At 40.9% G+C, this 15,978-nt stretch overlaps 1 protein-coding gene across 1 annotated transcript in view; it reads right to left on the reverse strand.

Annotated features, from left to right (window-relative positions):
• LOC136877587 (fatty acid synthase) overlaps positions 1 to 15,978 on the reverse strand; it is a 426,680-nt gene that overhangs the window by 167,857 nt on the left and 242,845 nt on the right. Inside the window, exons 17-18 of the mRNA XM_067151746.2 lie at positions 9,868 to 10,122; positions 4,937 to 5,104 (exon numbers count right to left, since the gene is read on the reverse strand). Coding sequence (XP_067007847.2) covers positions 4,937 to 5,104; positions 9,868 to 10,122 — 423 coding nt within the window. The remainder of the gene's footprint in view (positions 1 to 4,936; positions 5,105 to 9,867; positions 10,123 to 15,978) is intronic.

Genomic DNA, 15,978 nt, shown 5'->3' on the forward strand with positions numbered 1-15,978 from the left:
ATGGGGTAGAGTGGTTAGCTCTATGCCCGGCCACCTTTGCCCCCAGGAATTAACCTAGTACTCATTTTTGGTGTAGGCTGAGTGAACCTCAGGGCCATATGCACCTCCAGAAGTGGAAGTCTCATTTCTTAAATTTTACGATTTCCTGAGGGGGATTCGAACCCACGTCCTTCCGGACGAACCGAGCGCACCTTTACCACCTCAGCCAGGCAGCCCCTTAACACTGTGTAGAGAAACAAATTTTAGGAATCAACTCAATGGAAAGGCTTGGTGGACTGACCAACTGACTGATCAGGGCTGTTACCCAGGTGGTAGATTCCCTATCAGTTGTTTGCCTAGACTTTTCTGAAATGTTTTCAAACAAGTTGCAAATTTATCAAACATCTCCCTTGAAAAATTATTCCAATCCCTAACTCCTCTTCCTATAAATGAATATTTGCCCCAATTTGTCCTCTTGAATTCCAACTATGATCTTTCCTACTTTTAAAAACTCCATCCAAGCTAATTCATCTACTAATATCATTCCACTCAATCTCTCCACTGACAGCTTGGAATATACCACTTAGTCAAGCAACTCGGCTCCTTAACCAAAGTTTTTCCAGCCCAAAGTTTGTAACATTTTTGTAACACTACTCTTTTCGTTGGAAATCATCCAGAACAAATCATGGAATTTATCATAAAGGTACATTATATCACAACAATAGTATCAAGTGTGAGTGGGACAAGAAAACAAAATACAGTAAAAACTCGTTAATTCGAAGTCATTGGGATGCAAAAATCGGACTTCAAATTACGTGATTTCAAATTAACTTCCAACTTGTAATTCAGAAATGCCAACCCTTGCTCTGTCACAAAATATTATAAGGCACGTTACTGCATGCAATTAACCTTGATTCACAGTTTAAACCTTTCAAATGCCGTGGAAAAAGAACTATTTTCAAAATGTATCCAACAAGATCTCTGCATGTGGTTATGAGGGTATTGAGGGTTATGAAGGTAAGGATGTAAAGGAGAGGGCATATAAGTCTCTGGTAAGACCCCAAATATAGTATGGTTCCAGTGTTTGGGATTACTTGATTCAGGAACTGGAAAAAATCCAAAGAAAAGCAGCTCAATTAGTTCTGGGCGATTTCCGACAAAAGAGTAGCGTTACAAAAAAAATTCAAAGTTTGAGCTGGGAAGACTTGGGAGAAAGGAGACGAGCTGCTCGACCAAGTGGTATGTTGATAAACTTAACCATAGTAGGTATTATGTTTGATCCTGTATTGACTTGTCTGAATCTATTAAAGAACTATTTACCGAGCTCGATAGCTGCAGTCGCTTAAATGCGGCCAGTATCCAGTATTCGGGAGATAGTAGGTTCGAACCCCACTGTCGGCAGCCCTGAAAATGGTTTTCCGTGGTTTCCCATTTTCACACCAGGCAAATGCTGGGGCTGTACCTTAATTAAGGCCACGGCCGCTTCCTTCCCACTCCTAGCCCTTCCCTGTCCCATCGTCGCCATAAGACCTATCTGTGTCGGTGCGACGTAAAGCAACTAGCAAAAAAATAAAAAAATAAAGAACTATTTAAAATAGTTTTTACTTGAGTCCGCCTTGTCAATATACCTGATAATGGTAGAAAACTATTTATTTTACCACACGTTTCGGGAAAATGATCCATCCCTGCCTGCTACATGATATTGTGGCATTCCTTAAAACGCTGAACACTGTAGACACTGAGATCACTGATGAAGGGAATAAGGTGTATTGATAAGGCGGACTCAAGTAAAAGGTATTTTAAATAGTTCTTTAATAGATTAATTGGTATGTTCCGAGCCATCAGTGTAGAGATGGCGTGGAATGACATCAGTAGTTGAATAAGTTTGAGTGGTGTCTTCAAAAGTAGGAAAGATCACAATATGAAGATAAAGCTGGAATTAAGAGGACAAACTGGGGCAAATATTTGTTTTTAGGAAGGGGAGTTAGGGATTGGAATAACCAAGGGAGGTGTTCAATGAATTTCCAATTTCTTTGCAATCATTTAAGAAACGGCTAGGAAAACAACAGATAGGGAATCTGCCACCTGAGTGCCTGCCCTAAATGCAGATCAGTAGTGATTGATTGCTTCCTTGCTTGCTTGCTTGATTGATTGATTGATTGACTGATTGTTTGATTGATTGATTGTTTGATTTATAGTGTTCAAATAATGCACTTCAATAACTCATTGGCAAACATAACCTCACCCAATTAATAAAAAGGATTCAAAGATGAGGAGAAATCTATGTTGGGTCCTCCGTGAAGTGATTTATTCATTGGATTACTGTATTGTATACATTTTAGATGCCTTGTACTTCCATGGAAAGTACCTGGTGCCCTTAAAATGTCGTGCCTTATCGAACTTTCCTATGATGAAGGGATGAAGTCTCTCACTTCCGTCTGCACTGCAACACAGTACAGTGACCCCACCCTTGTACGATTTTCCGGCCTGGCATTTCTCTCCTTTAAAACCATAAGTCTGTTTGGGTTCGGCATTAAAAAAGAAAACAATCCAGTTTCACCGGCATTGACAATATTGCTCGGTGCGTACAAACTGATTACACACTGACTGACAGAGCAAATGCAACACCAAGAAGGAGTGGTTCGAAAGGGATGAAAGTTGGGGAAAAAAACAGAGACGGCACGGATGAATAATTGATGCTTATTTCAAACCGATATGCAGGTTACACAATGCGCACGGCATCGACTCAGTAGGATGTAGGACCACCGCGAGCGGCGATGCACGCAGAAACAAGTCGAGGTACAGAGTCAATAAGAGTGCGGATGGTGTCCTGAGGGATGGTTCTCCATTCTCTGTCAACCATTTGCCACAGTTGGTCGTCCGTACGAGGCTGGGGCAGAGTTTGCAAACGGCGTCCAATGAGATCCCACACGTGTTCGATTGGTGAGAGATCCGGAGAGTACGCTGGCCACGGAAGCATCTGTACACCTCGTAGAGCCTGTTGGGAGATGCGAGCAGTGTGTGGGCGGGCATTATCCTGCTGAAACAGAGCATTGGGCAGCCCCTGAAGGTACGGGAGTGCCACCGGCCGCAGCACATGCTGCACGTAGCGGTGGGCATTTAACGTGCCTTGAATACGCAGTAGAGGTGACGTGGAATCATACGCAATAGCGCCCCAAACCATGATGCCGCGTTGTCTAGCGGTAGGGCGCTCCACAGTTACTGCCGGATTTCACCTTTCTCCACGCCGACGCCACACTCGTCTGCGGTGACTATCACTGACAGAACAGAAGCGTGACTCATCGGAGAACACGACGTTCCGCCATTCCCTCATCCAAGTCGCTCTAGCCCGGCACCATGCCAGGCGTGCACGTCTATGCTGTGGAGTCAATGGTAGTCTTCTGAGCGGACGCCGGGAGTGCAGGCCTCCTTCAACCAATCGACGGGAAATTGTTCTGGTCGATATTGGAACAGCCAGGGTGTCTTGCACATGCTGAAGAATGGCGGTTGACGTGGCGTGCGGGGCTGCCACCGCTTGACGGCGGATGCGCCGATCCTCGCGTGCTGACGTCACTCGGGCTGCGCCTGGACCCCTCGCACGTGCCACATGTCCCTGCGCCAACCATCTTCGCCACAGGCGCTGCACCGTGGACACATCCCTATGGGTATCGGCTGCGATTTGACGAAGCGACCAACCTGCCCTTCTCAGCCCGATCACCATACCCCTCGTAAAGTCGTCTGTCTGCTGGAAATGCCTCCGTTGACGGCGGCCTGGCATTCTTAGCTATACACGTGTCCTGTGGCACACGACAACACGTTCTACAATGACTGTCGGCTGAGAAATCACGGTACGAAGTGGGCCATTCGCCAACGCCGTGTCCCATTTATCGTTCGCTACGTGCGCAGCACAGTGGCGCATTTCACATCATGAGCATACCTCAGTGACGTCAGTCTACCCTGCAATTGGCATAAAGTTCTGACCACTCCTTCTTGGTGTTGCATTTGCTCTGTCAGTCAGTGTACGAGCAACGCTTTTTTGCCAACTGTTGGCGGCATCACCATGTTCACGGATGCTTCTTATTCACACACTGCCTGCTTTGTGATATTGTGGTATTCCTTAAAATGCTGAATACAAAAATAAGAATGATTTTAATCGAACTTAGCAAATATGAAGCACACTGTAGACACACCGAAGTGAGTGAAAGTGCAGAAAGCTACCCCTGCATGTTCCGGAAGACGCATTCTATCGTGACACAGAGGAATTTTGAATTTAAATTATTCCGCAAAGTACTGTTTTTTTTTTTATGTAAAGGCAGTTTCGAATTAAAAGTCAGAATTTTGGTAATGGGACCGACATTGTTTTTCGAATTACAAATTATCCGTATTTTGAATTAAACAATTTAAATAACATGCAAAACCATACCTCCTGTTTCTGGAAACAAGAGCTTCTTCTAATTAGGCAAGATTTTGAATTAACCCATTTCAAATTATGGAGGTTTTACTGTACTATAATCCATGCAACCACTGAAGTGTTAGTATTACAATAGGATTAGACACTTTTAAATTTCAGGTTTTCTTTGTTCTGTATGCTTCATTTTCTGTTTTTGACATAAATATGTCTTATGGCTGGTGGTCATCTGAAATTAGCAGCTGTTGATTGATGACAATGACTGAGAGATACATTTTATGATTTGATTTTCACAAAGGGAAAATTGGTTTAAAAAAAATTCTTATAATGCTTTGCTTCTAAACATATCACTATCTTAATTTCCTTTTCTTCGTTTGTAAAATCTGTTAACTTTTTCTTCTCTTTTCACATGTCAAAAATATGGTACACTTTCTATGACCTGTGAGTTAACCCACAATTTATAGTTATATAATGTACAGCTCAAAACTGGTATCAAAGTGTGGTTATAATAAATGATGTATTATGATAAATTTCAGGAATAAAACTTACCTTCTCCCTGTTTCATTTCCGGGACTTTCATATCCACTACGAATCTACGGAGGGAGGCTGGATATTGTAAATCTTGACTGTCTTCATGAGCTCGTAGGATTGCCAATTGCAACATGCAGTCAGTGAATGCAACCCAGTTGTTGCACCATTTTATTTTGCCCACACTACCTGTGTATAATAATAGAAAATAAGACATAACATAAGTTAATAAAAAATAGTAATTGTTTGAGAGAATTAGTAGATGCAATCTTCAAGTCAAACCCTTAGAATTTTTTACTTTTTAATTTTTCATTGACTGGACCTTCCTTGAGTAGCAGAACAAATCTGTTATATTGACTGTGATAAAGGTAGGGTAACCTTGTACGAGGGTAATCCCAAAAAATAAGTCTCCTATATTTTTATAAATATAGAACTCTGTTAGTGTGGCTGTTGGTCACAATATTGTGAAGAGTGTTTCCCGCACTCGCATATAAACATGCACACGCCGCACTGAGGCACTCACTCTTGGCTTGGCAGCCGTTAAGAATGAAGCTCCCGTTGGATGTTACCACCAAGTGCGAAGTGCGCGCAGTTATTCGGTTTTTGAACGCAAAAGGTACTGAACTGATTGAAATCCATCGCCAACTGACAGAAGTGTATGGTGAGTCGTGCATGGAAGTAAAAAATGTTCGTAAGTGGTGTAGAGAGTTTGCAGCTGGTCAGACTGAAATTTACGACGAACGAACAAAGGAGCGGAAGACCGTCAATTTCCGCCGAGACAGTCATGAAGGTTGAGCAAATCATGCATGAAGGTCGGCGGATCACTCTGAATGATCTCTGCACTTTGGTTTCTGAGGTTTCCCGAAGCGCCCCTCACAACTTCCTGAACAGCATGGCAGCGAGCTGGTATGACATGCATACAAACACTGTCACAGCGCCTACAAAAATGCATCGACCGAAATGGTGATTATGTAGAAAAATAGCTAAATGTTCAAGCTGTAAAATGATGTAAACCATTGTAGAAATAAAGGTCTATGTATTTATAAAAAATAGGAAACCTTATTTTTGGGATTACAATCGTAATTAGCAGTTTTATGTTTAAAGTGAAACAGCTGTAGCAAATTCCTTTATCGTCTGTTAGCTGTTCACAAAGTTTCCCAATTAACACTATGTCAAAAGCTGCAAAGAACTATGATCAAAGAAATCAAGTTTATTTTGAACACACATTTCAATTTTCAATGAACAGAAGTAATTACTGAGGGGATTTGAACGTCTTAGGCCTTGAGCCTGTTAGAGTTGGACTACGGTAACTGTGGAACTCATGATGGTTATTGTGTGAGGGAGACAACTGACAGAAGAAAGAGAGATTCTGCACATGTGTGGAATAGCTAAGCACCTCTGCTACAATTTTTTCAACTCCAGTGCATTTCTGAGTGATCACTCTGTTGGCATCTGTCATTGTTCTTGTCATGGTGGGAATGAAATATGCAGAGAGGCTATGCAAGGCTGACATGTACCACTCACTGAAATCTTAACTGATGTCTTTGCAATTGGTCATAGCAGTGGGCTCTGACATCACACAAGTGGTTTTTTTTTTTTTTGTATTATCTGAAGCCATTTCTTTTCAGTTTCGACTATAACTCTTAGGGTCTTCAGTCTACCGAAACTAATTTTGAGTAATAAATTTATAAACTATCTGCAAAATAAATCATACCTGAAAAAGAAACAACTAATGGCCTTTTCACCGTTTACTGGAGTCACCTCTTCTTTGGATATTAGGACCAAAACTGGCTGGATGTCTTTCCTGACATAAACCCTATATAGAAGGCTATTATCATTATTGAGTCGCTCTTGATCACTGTGCAACCCCTAAGTAGTAAGCTTAGATCGTGCTCTCACCTTTAAGAAGCACTGCTTCAATATCAAGTAGAAAGTGTCAGCTCAGAACAATGTGGTGCAGAAACTGCCATGTGGCACATGGGGTGCTTTAGCCAAGCACCCTGAGGACAATTTCACTTGCATTGTGTTATTCTGCTGCCGAATATGCGTGCCCAGCGTGGTACAGACCCTGTCATACCAAACAGATGGACATCGCTCTTAACAAGATTTGTACCGAGCTCGATAGCTGCAGTCGCTTAAGTGCGGCCAGTATCCAGTAATCGGAAGATAGTGGGTTCGAGTCCCACTGTCGGCAGCCTTGAAGATGGTTTTCCGTGGTTTCCCATTTTCACACCAGGCAAATGCCGGGGCTGTACCATAATTAAGGCCACGGCCGCTTCCTTCCAACTCCTAGGCCTTTCCTATCCCCTCGTCGCCATACGACCTATCTGTGTCAGTGCGACGTATAGCAAATAGCATACCTGCATAACAAGATTTGTTGAATCATCACTGGTTACCTACGGCCTACGCCTTTGGAAAAATTGTATTGCCTTCCTGGGATTGCACATCTTGACATTTGTTGGGAGATAACAGCAAAGAGAGAGAAGAAAGAATTTGATACATCTGAATCTCACCCTCTGTAAGATCACCAGCCAGCTTGTCCATGTTTGACTTCAAGGAAAAATTTCCTCAGAACAACGGAGGCTCTCGTAGGGCCTGCACACCAAGCTTGAATTTGTAAACGGCGAGGGAGGTTCAAATGTTCAGAAGAATGACTGACTCCAATCAAAGAACTCCCTCCTGGTTATACAGAAGGTTGGCTAACGTGAAAATCTCTCAATAGATTGCGCTCAGGTGTTACAAGATGTAAATCTAACCTGTTGAAGTGCGGTTTTCACGTAGACTCACCGTTATATGATTGTGGTTCTCCACAGACAATGCCTCATCCTTTCCAATGCAAAATGTGTCCAACTTCATGTACACTGCTGGAAAAAAATTAGTACATCTGGAAAGACGACATTGATTTTGATCCGATGACGACAGATGCCACCAGGGGGAAAGTAGATGTACTGATAATGGTTTCAACGTCGTCCGCCAACAGATAGTGTAGTGACATAGCTGTCAGAGCACCACCTGTGTGTACCCTTTAATAGGAAATGTTTACAGTCATAAGGCTCAGTGTGATATAAACGTGTGAAGCAAATAGGCGCCATGCCATGGATACGCACTCGTGCTTCCTACAGCCAACTGAGCAAGTTTGACAGGGGTCAAATTGTGGCCTTCCGAGTGGTGCGGGATGGTCCTTTTGGAGAACTGCCACACAAATTGGATGTGCTGCATCAGTTGTGCAACGATGCTGATTGCAATGGTCACGTGAACATTCTCATGCCCGTAGACGAGGTTTTGGACGTCCACTAAGCACAGACGTCCATCAAGATCGTCGTATTGTAAGGGCAGCAGTGGCAGATTGTACAGTTACCACAGCACAGATAAGAGGGTTTGTGAGCCCAGAAGTGTCAACACGAATTGTTGCCAACCGTTTAATAGCAGTAGGACTATGGGCACGCACACCTCTAGCCCGTCTTCCACTTACGCCATACCTTCGACGTGCACGGCTCGACTGGTGCAGTCAGAGGATCACTTGGAAGATGTAATGGCGGGCCATGGTCTTCAGCGATTAAAGCAGATTCTGCCTGCACGCAAGTGATGGTCATTTGCGCGTACGACGTAGACCTGGTGAGCTCTGTCTCGTAGAGGGCATTCGTCCAAGACATACTGGCCCCATTCCAGGCCTTATGGTCTGGGGTGCGATGAACTACAACTCTCGTTTTCCTTTGGTGTTTGTGGAGGGAACACTGACCAGTGCTCGGCATGTGCAGAATGTTGTATGACCCGCTCTTTTGCCATTCTTTCAACAGGAAGGTGATGTGTTGTTCCAACAGGATAATGCTCGCCCATACACTGTGCATGAAACTCAACGTGCTCTGCAAGACATGCATCAACTTCCCTGGCCAGCACGATCTTCGACATGTCTCCCAGCGAGCACGTGTAGGATATGATGGGACAACAAATGACACGTGCGTCTCGTCAACCCACAACCATTGCATAATTACGTGAACAGGTCAAACAGGCATGGCATTATGTATCCCAAAACAGTATTCACCACCTGTATGATCGAATGGATGCCAGAATCAGCGTCTGCATTGCCGGCCGTGTAGGATACACCACTTACTAATATGGGTGTTTCAGCATGGATCAACACCTGGTACTTCAGTACTGCTTGAGCTATTGATCTGTAAATGTAATCATTTCATGTACTCCATATGCATGGTTTCAACAATAAATCTTGAGTGAATTGCAAAACCTCTTAGAGGGTGTACTAATTTTTTTTCTGGCAGTGTATTATCAGAGAGCTCATGCAAGCAACACCTGAGTCCCTGAAAGTGGTTAACTATTGGTCAGCAACCATATTTGTTCTTTTGACATGTTCCGTGGTCTTCTTAGGCCCTTCCATTGTGGTTCATTATTTCTAAAGACAGTCTTCACGTTAAGAACCAACGCAGCATCTACTTTTCCAAGCACCGTGCTCGACAGGAAGCCACCTATAGAGTCCAAATTATCACATTGGGACTTTTTTTCCCCTTATGTCATGATTGTTATTGTTTTATATTTATCTTTTGGTTGTACAGTTTGTACTTATATGTTTATATTAGTGCTTCTGATATGATAAAAAAATACTACTGTGTATTTATCTGGTAGTTGGTTATGTGTTATGTGTACTGAGTCAAACACAAACAGCCAGTCCACAGATGAATTAACCACTCATGGCTAAAATCCCAGACCCATCTGGGGATTGGACACATAAACCTCAGAAGCAAATGTCTCAACAGCCAAAAAGCCTGACTGAAATACCCCTGCTCAATCTGAGATAATCAGTCTCCCCAAATACCTTAACATTAATTTTAAAACTAAGAATAGCTTTCACAGTACTTCAATACTATATTAAAAACCTAATAAAGTCTAAGAGAATTATAACATAACTGCTCAAAATTGATAATAGAAATACAACTAACAAGTTTCACTTAGTGTTGCAGAAGATATGGCCTGAAATGCTCCATTATGATGGTAGCCCCGATTTTTGAGTTCTTTATATATATCTTCTTTTGATAGGTCAGTCCAGGAAGAATCTTCAGTTGGTATTCCTCGGGTGAACTCCTTGCTCGCATCTTCTGGTATTATCATTTGGCCTGTTGTAACAACTTTGTTGTTCATCACGATCTCGAACATGCCGCTTCCTCGCTGCAGTGACAAGTACAGCTCCACTGAACCTGCAACATTATCATGCTTTTAACTCTTTTTAGCAAACTATAACTGAAGAAAATAGATGCACCAAGGAAATTACAAGAAGAATAGCTCTTACTAAACAGGCCTTTCAAAATAAAAGAAATCCTTTTACAACTATACATATAGGTTTGGAAACAAGAAAGGCTTTTGTAAAACCTGTTGACTGGAGTGTACTACTTTATGGTTGTGAACGGAAATGCCATGTTTCAGCAGGATAATGCGTCATGTCACCACTCTGTGGTGGCATGCTAGTGGTTGGAGGAACACTCTAGAGAAGTTACAAACATGAACTGTCCCTCCAGATCCCCTGATCTTAATCCAGTTGAGCATTTGTGGGATGCTGTCGATGCTGGTGAACGCTCCATGAACCCCACACCAGCTACACAAGACCAATTGTGGGTAGCAGTGCAAGATGCGTGGCTCCAGATCCTTCCAGAATGATTCCAACACCTTGTAAGAGTCGATGCCTTGCTGTATTGCTGCCAATTTGAGGGCTCGCGCAAGAGCAACTTATTATTGACATCACATTCAGTGTCTTCCTATGACCTTTGGCCACTCATTGTAAAAAGATTAGTTAACCAAAGGAGATGTTTGACAACTTTTTAACTTCTGTGAAACTTTTTTTTAAACTTTACAATCACTACTGATCTGCATTTAGGGCAGTCGTCCAGGTAGCAGATTCCCTATTTGTTATTTTCCTAGCCTTTTCTTAAATTATTGCAAAGAAATTGGAAATTTATTGAACATGTCTCTTGTTAAGTTATTCCAATCCCTAACTCCCCTACCTATGAACAAATATTTGCTGCAATTTGTCCGTTTGAATTCCAGCTTTATCTTCACATTGTGATCTTTCCTACTTTCGAAGACACCACTCAAACTTATTCATCTACTAATGTCATTGCATGCCATCTGTCCACTGACAGCCCAGAACATTCCGTTTATATATCAAGAATATTACAGGAATATTTATAGAACCACCTATTCAATACATTCCACAATTTACAGTATGTGGTTAGATTTTTACATTGTACTACAGAGTTCTAAGGTACATCTTTCGCCCTTAGTTTAATGGGTATCATCAGCCTAACTCAATCTTAAAACAATTAGTTGTGGAGCCGATCAATTCTACAATGTGATATTAGACTGTTAGTGTTGTAACCCTGTGGTGTCTTAAATCTAGCAATACATAACATTTAAAAATATAGACAGACACTGAGTTTATTTAAAAAGTATAATAATCTAAAATTATCACTTAGTCTGTCTTAAAAACATATGTGTGAAACTAAAATGGATCTTCTTCATTTTATAGACTATTAAATTTATGTGACCTTCAGTAATCGAAGTTCAAGATATCTGAGGGAACATTTGACCCGCAAGCAAACTGACACTATTGTAAAGTGAGAGATCAATATCTGTTGTATTTACACATCATTATAAAACAGGAGTGGCTGTGCTGTGAGGTATTACTGCTAATGTTGTCAACAAGTCATAAACTAAATGGAGCTTTAGTCAACATAAGTGAAAGTTATATGGTCGGATATTATTTGGAACTGCTGCTAAATTTTAAAGGTGATCAGCTGGATCATAAAGACAAACTTCTGTTCATTTTTTTTTTTGCTCATAAGTTATTTTATTTTCCTTTTCTTTTCATTTTTTCCATAAAAATGGCTAAGGAGTGCAAGTGTAGGAACTGTGGGTATGGCAAAGCTTTGAGGGGTATGAGGGAGGAGTTGGAGAGTTTGAGGGAGATAATTAGGATTCTCACAAAAGACAGGAAGGAAGGTAGTCCTCCCTCAAACAATGTACAGTTTATACAGTAGGTATAAAAAAAGGGATGGGAAGGAAAATGGGGAATTGTAGAAGACAGGTGGCCTAATGTTCTAAGGGGAAGGAGATTGCAGGTTAAGGGCTCTATTCAGGATCAGAATTCAGGACAGGTGTCTGTGAGAAATCGGTAGGAGTCACTCCAGGTAGAACAACAGACGGAAGATGATGAACAGGCAACTGTTGCTGAGATGTGTGGAAGTAGGAGGAAGGGAAAAGGTGGGAAAGAGAAATGTAGAGTAGAGGATAGGAAAAGACAGGTGAACAGGATCATGAGAGGGAGAAAAGAGAGGAGGAAGTAGCTTCTGCAGCTATCAGGAAACATAGGGCTGAGCAGGAGGGAAGGGGCTCAAGTGAGGTTGGTAGGGTTGAGGCTCTGGTTATGGGGGATTCCTCATTAGACATGTGGGGAAAGTGTGTTGAGGAAAGGGAACCAGGGTAGAATGTTATCCAGGAATTAGGTTGAGGCAGATGTTGAGGAAAGTAGAAGAGAAGGAGGAGCGGAAAGAGAAGGTGCTAGTGTTTCACGTTGGTAGCAAAAACATAAGGCAAGCTGGTATAAGTACCACCATAGTTGGGGATGTGTGGGATCTGGTAAATGCAGCATGGGTGAAGTTTAAGGAAGCGGAGATTGTTATCAGTGGAATACTGTGTAGGAGGAATACTGACTGGAGTTTTAGACACATATGTTTTTAAGACTGACTAAGTGATAATTTTAGATTGTTATACTTTTAAACATATTCAGTGTCTGTCCATATTTTTAGATGTTATGGATTGCTAGTTTTAATACACCACAGAGTTACAACACTAATAGTCTAATATCACATTGTAGAATAGATAGGCTCCACAACTTAATTGTTTTCAGATTGAGTGAGGCTGATGATGCCCATTAAACAAAGGGCAAAACATGTACCTTAGAACTCTGTAGTACAATGTAAAAATCTAACCACGTAAATTGTGGAAAGTATTGAATAGGTGGATCAGTAAATATTCCTGAAATATACTTGATATAAAGTCACTTTCAATACGGAACAATTATGAGAATAATAACTTGTAACATACCGCTTAGTCGAGCAGTTCGTCTCCTTTCTCGTAAGTCTTCACATCCCAAACTTTGAAACATTTTTCTAATGCTACTCTTTTGTCAGAAATCACCCAGAACAAATCGAGCTGCTTTTCTTTGGATTTTTTCCTGTTCTTGAATCAAGTGATCCTGGTAAGGATCCCATACACTGGAACCATACTCTAGTTGGGATGTTACCAGAGACTTACATGCTCTCTCCTTTACATCCTTACTACAACCCCTAAATACTCTCATAACCATGTGCAGGAATCTGTACCCTTTATTTACAATCCCCCTCACAATCTTGTAACTTATTTATTACTCTGTACAGAATAACATCATCTGCAAACAGCCTTATCTCTGATTCCACTTCCTTAGTCATATCACTGATATATATATAAGAAAACATAAAGGTCCAATAATACTGCCTTGAGTAATTCCCCTCTTAATTATTACAGGGTCAGATAAAGCTTTGCCTACTCTAATTCTCTGAGATCTATTTTCTAGAAATATATCCACCCATTCAGTCATTCTTTGGTCTAGTCCAATTGTACTCATTTTTGCCAGTAGTCTCCCATGATCCACCCTATGAAATGCCTTAGATTAGTCAATCGCGATACAGTCCAATTGACCTCCTGAATCCAAGATATCTGCTATATTTTGCTGAAATACTACAAGTTGAGCTTCAGTGGAATAACCTTTCTTAAACCTGAACTGCCCTCTATCGAACCAGTTATTAATTTCACAAACACATCTCATAAATCAGAAAGAATGTTTTCCCAAAGCTTACATGCAATGCATGTCAAACTGACTGGCCTGTAATTTTCAGCTTTATGTCTATCATTTATGTTTATCATTAAAGAAATGGCTATCAAGCTGTATACAGAGAAATAGGAACAAGAAAGAAACACATATAACAGGTCAGCATGGGAAGAGGGAGCAACAGAAAAAGGAGATGAGGACAAACATGAAAACACATTGGGGAACATTGTAAGTATCTAGGTGTTAATATAAGGAAAGATCTTCATTGGGGTAATCACATAAATGGGATTGTAAATAAAGGGTACAGATCTCTGCACATGGTTATGAGGGTGATTAGGGGTTGTGGTAAGGATGTAAAGGAGAGGGCATATAAGTCTCTGGTAAGACCCCAATTCGAGTATGATTCCAGTGTATGGGACTCTCACCAGGATTACCTGATTCAAGAACTGGAAAAAATCCAAAGAAAAGCAGCTCGATTTGTTCTGGGTGATTTCCGACAAAAGAGTAGTGTTACAAATATGTTTCAAAGTTTGGGCTGGGAAGAATTGAGAGAAAGAAGAAGAGCTGCTCAATTTTAGTGGTATGTTCCGAGCTGTCAGGGGAGAGATAGCGTGGAATGACTATAGTAGACGAATAAGTTTGAGTGGTGTTTATAAAAGTCGGTAAGATCACAATATGAAGATAAAGTTGGAATTCAAGAGGACAAACTGGGGCAAATATTCATTTATAGGAAGGGGAGTTAGGGATTGGAATAACTTACCAAGGGAGATGTTCAATAAATTTCCAATTTCTTTGAAATTATTTAGAAAAAGGCTAGGAAAACAACAGATAGGGAATCGGCCACCTGGGTGACTGCCCTAAATACAGATCAGTGATGACTGATTGATTGATTGATTTATTGATTTATTGATTGATTGATTGATTGATTGATTGATTGATTGATTGATTGATTGATTGATTGATTGATTGATTGATTGATTGATTGATTGATTAAAGTAAAGAGATGACAAATATATACAGAATGGTAAATAGGGTTCGGAAGTTTAAGACCTAAAGAAGTACAAAATATGCCCTAGAATCTAGCTAGAGTAAATATGACCTATAAAACGTAAAATATGACTTAAGTATTTTAGGGATAGCTAGCAAGTATTAGAGTATTACAGTAGTAACATTAAATGCATTAAAAAGTGATTAGCAATAATCCAGGAGACATGTTTAACCATGCAAGCAGACAGAGCTACAGTAGGTGCATTCAAACGCTATACATTCATTCAGTAGCATAGCCCTGAGGCTGTTTTCCTAAAAAATAATAAAAAATGAAGTATTAGCATGCTTTTTTGTATCTGTCGACGTACGTTCGTAGAGCATCCCTTCCTCAGAATCATATCTTCTAAACCTGGTACCTATTTCTTTTGGGTAAGAAAAATACATCTACTACAGGATTTTGAAATCCTGTGTTTGAAAATTTTCACAAATAACATGTACCTTGTTTGAAACGATGCCTCATTTTAAATAAAAGTGCTCAAAATATAACCAAATGACCTTATATCACTAAAATGAACAAAATATGACCAAAGTAATGAAATGAAATGAAATGGCGTATGGCTTTGGGAGTGTTCGAGGACAAGTTCGGCTCGCCAGATGCAGGTCTTTTGATTCGACGCCCGTAGGCAAATTGTGCGTCATGATGAGGATGAAATGATGAGCAAGACGACACATACACCCAGCCCCGGTGCCGGCGAAATTAACCAATTAAGGTTAAAATTCCCGACCCTGCCGGGAATCGAACCCGGGACCCCTGTGGCCAAAGGCCAGCACGCTAACCATTTAGCCATGGAGCTGGACACCAAAGTAATAAAAATGGTTGAAATATGCATTTATACACAACATAAAATTCCTTTAAGCGGGGTCAGGAACCCGTCATTCACAGTTATTTACAGGTTTCAGGTAAAATTTAATATGACTTTTCCTTAACATTCAAACCTTAATGATAAGTTAAACTTCATGTTTTTAGGATTATTTTATAAGAGCTCACAAAATCATATGTATAACACATTGGTGAGATCTCTTACTCTACATAATACTGGGTGCTAGACTACTTATAGAAGTGCCAAGCATTCTCTGCATGTTATGGAAAAGCAAATGTTGAAAAGAAAATTGGAGATTTCTTTGCAGAATCACATCAGTAACA

Source organism: Anabrus simplex, chromosome 7 (assembly GCF_040414725.1).
Source record: "Anabrus simplex isolate iqAnaSimp1 chromosome 7, ASM4041472v1, whole genome shotgun sequence".
NCBI lineage: Eukaryota > Metazoa > Arthropoda > Insecta > Orthoptera > Tettigoniidae > Anabrus > Anabrus simplex.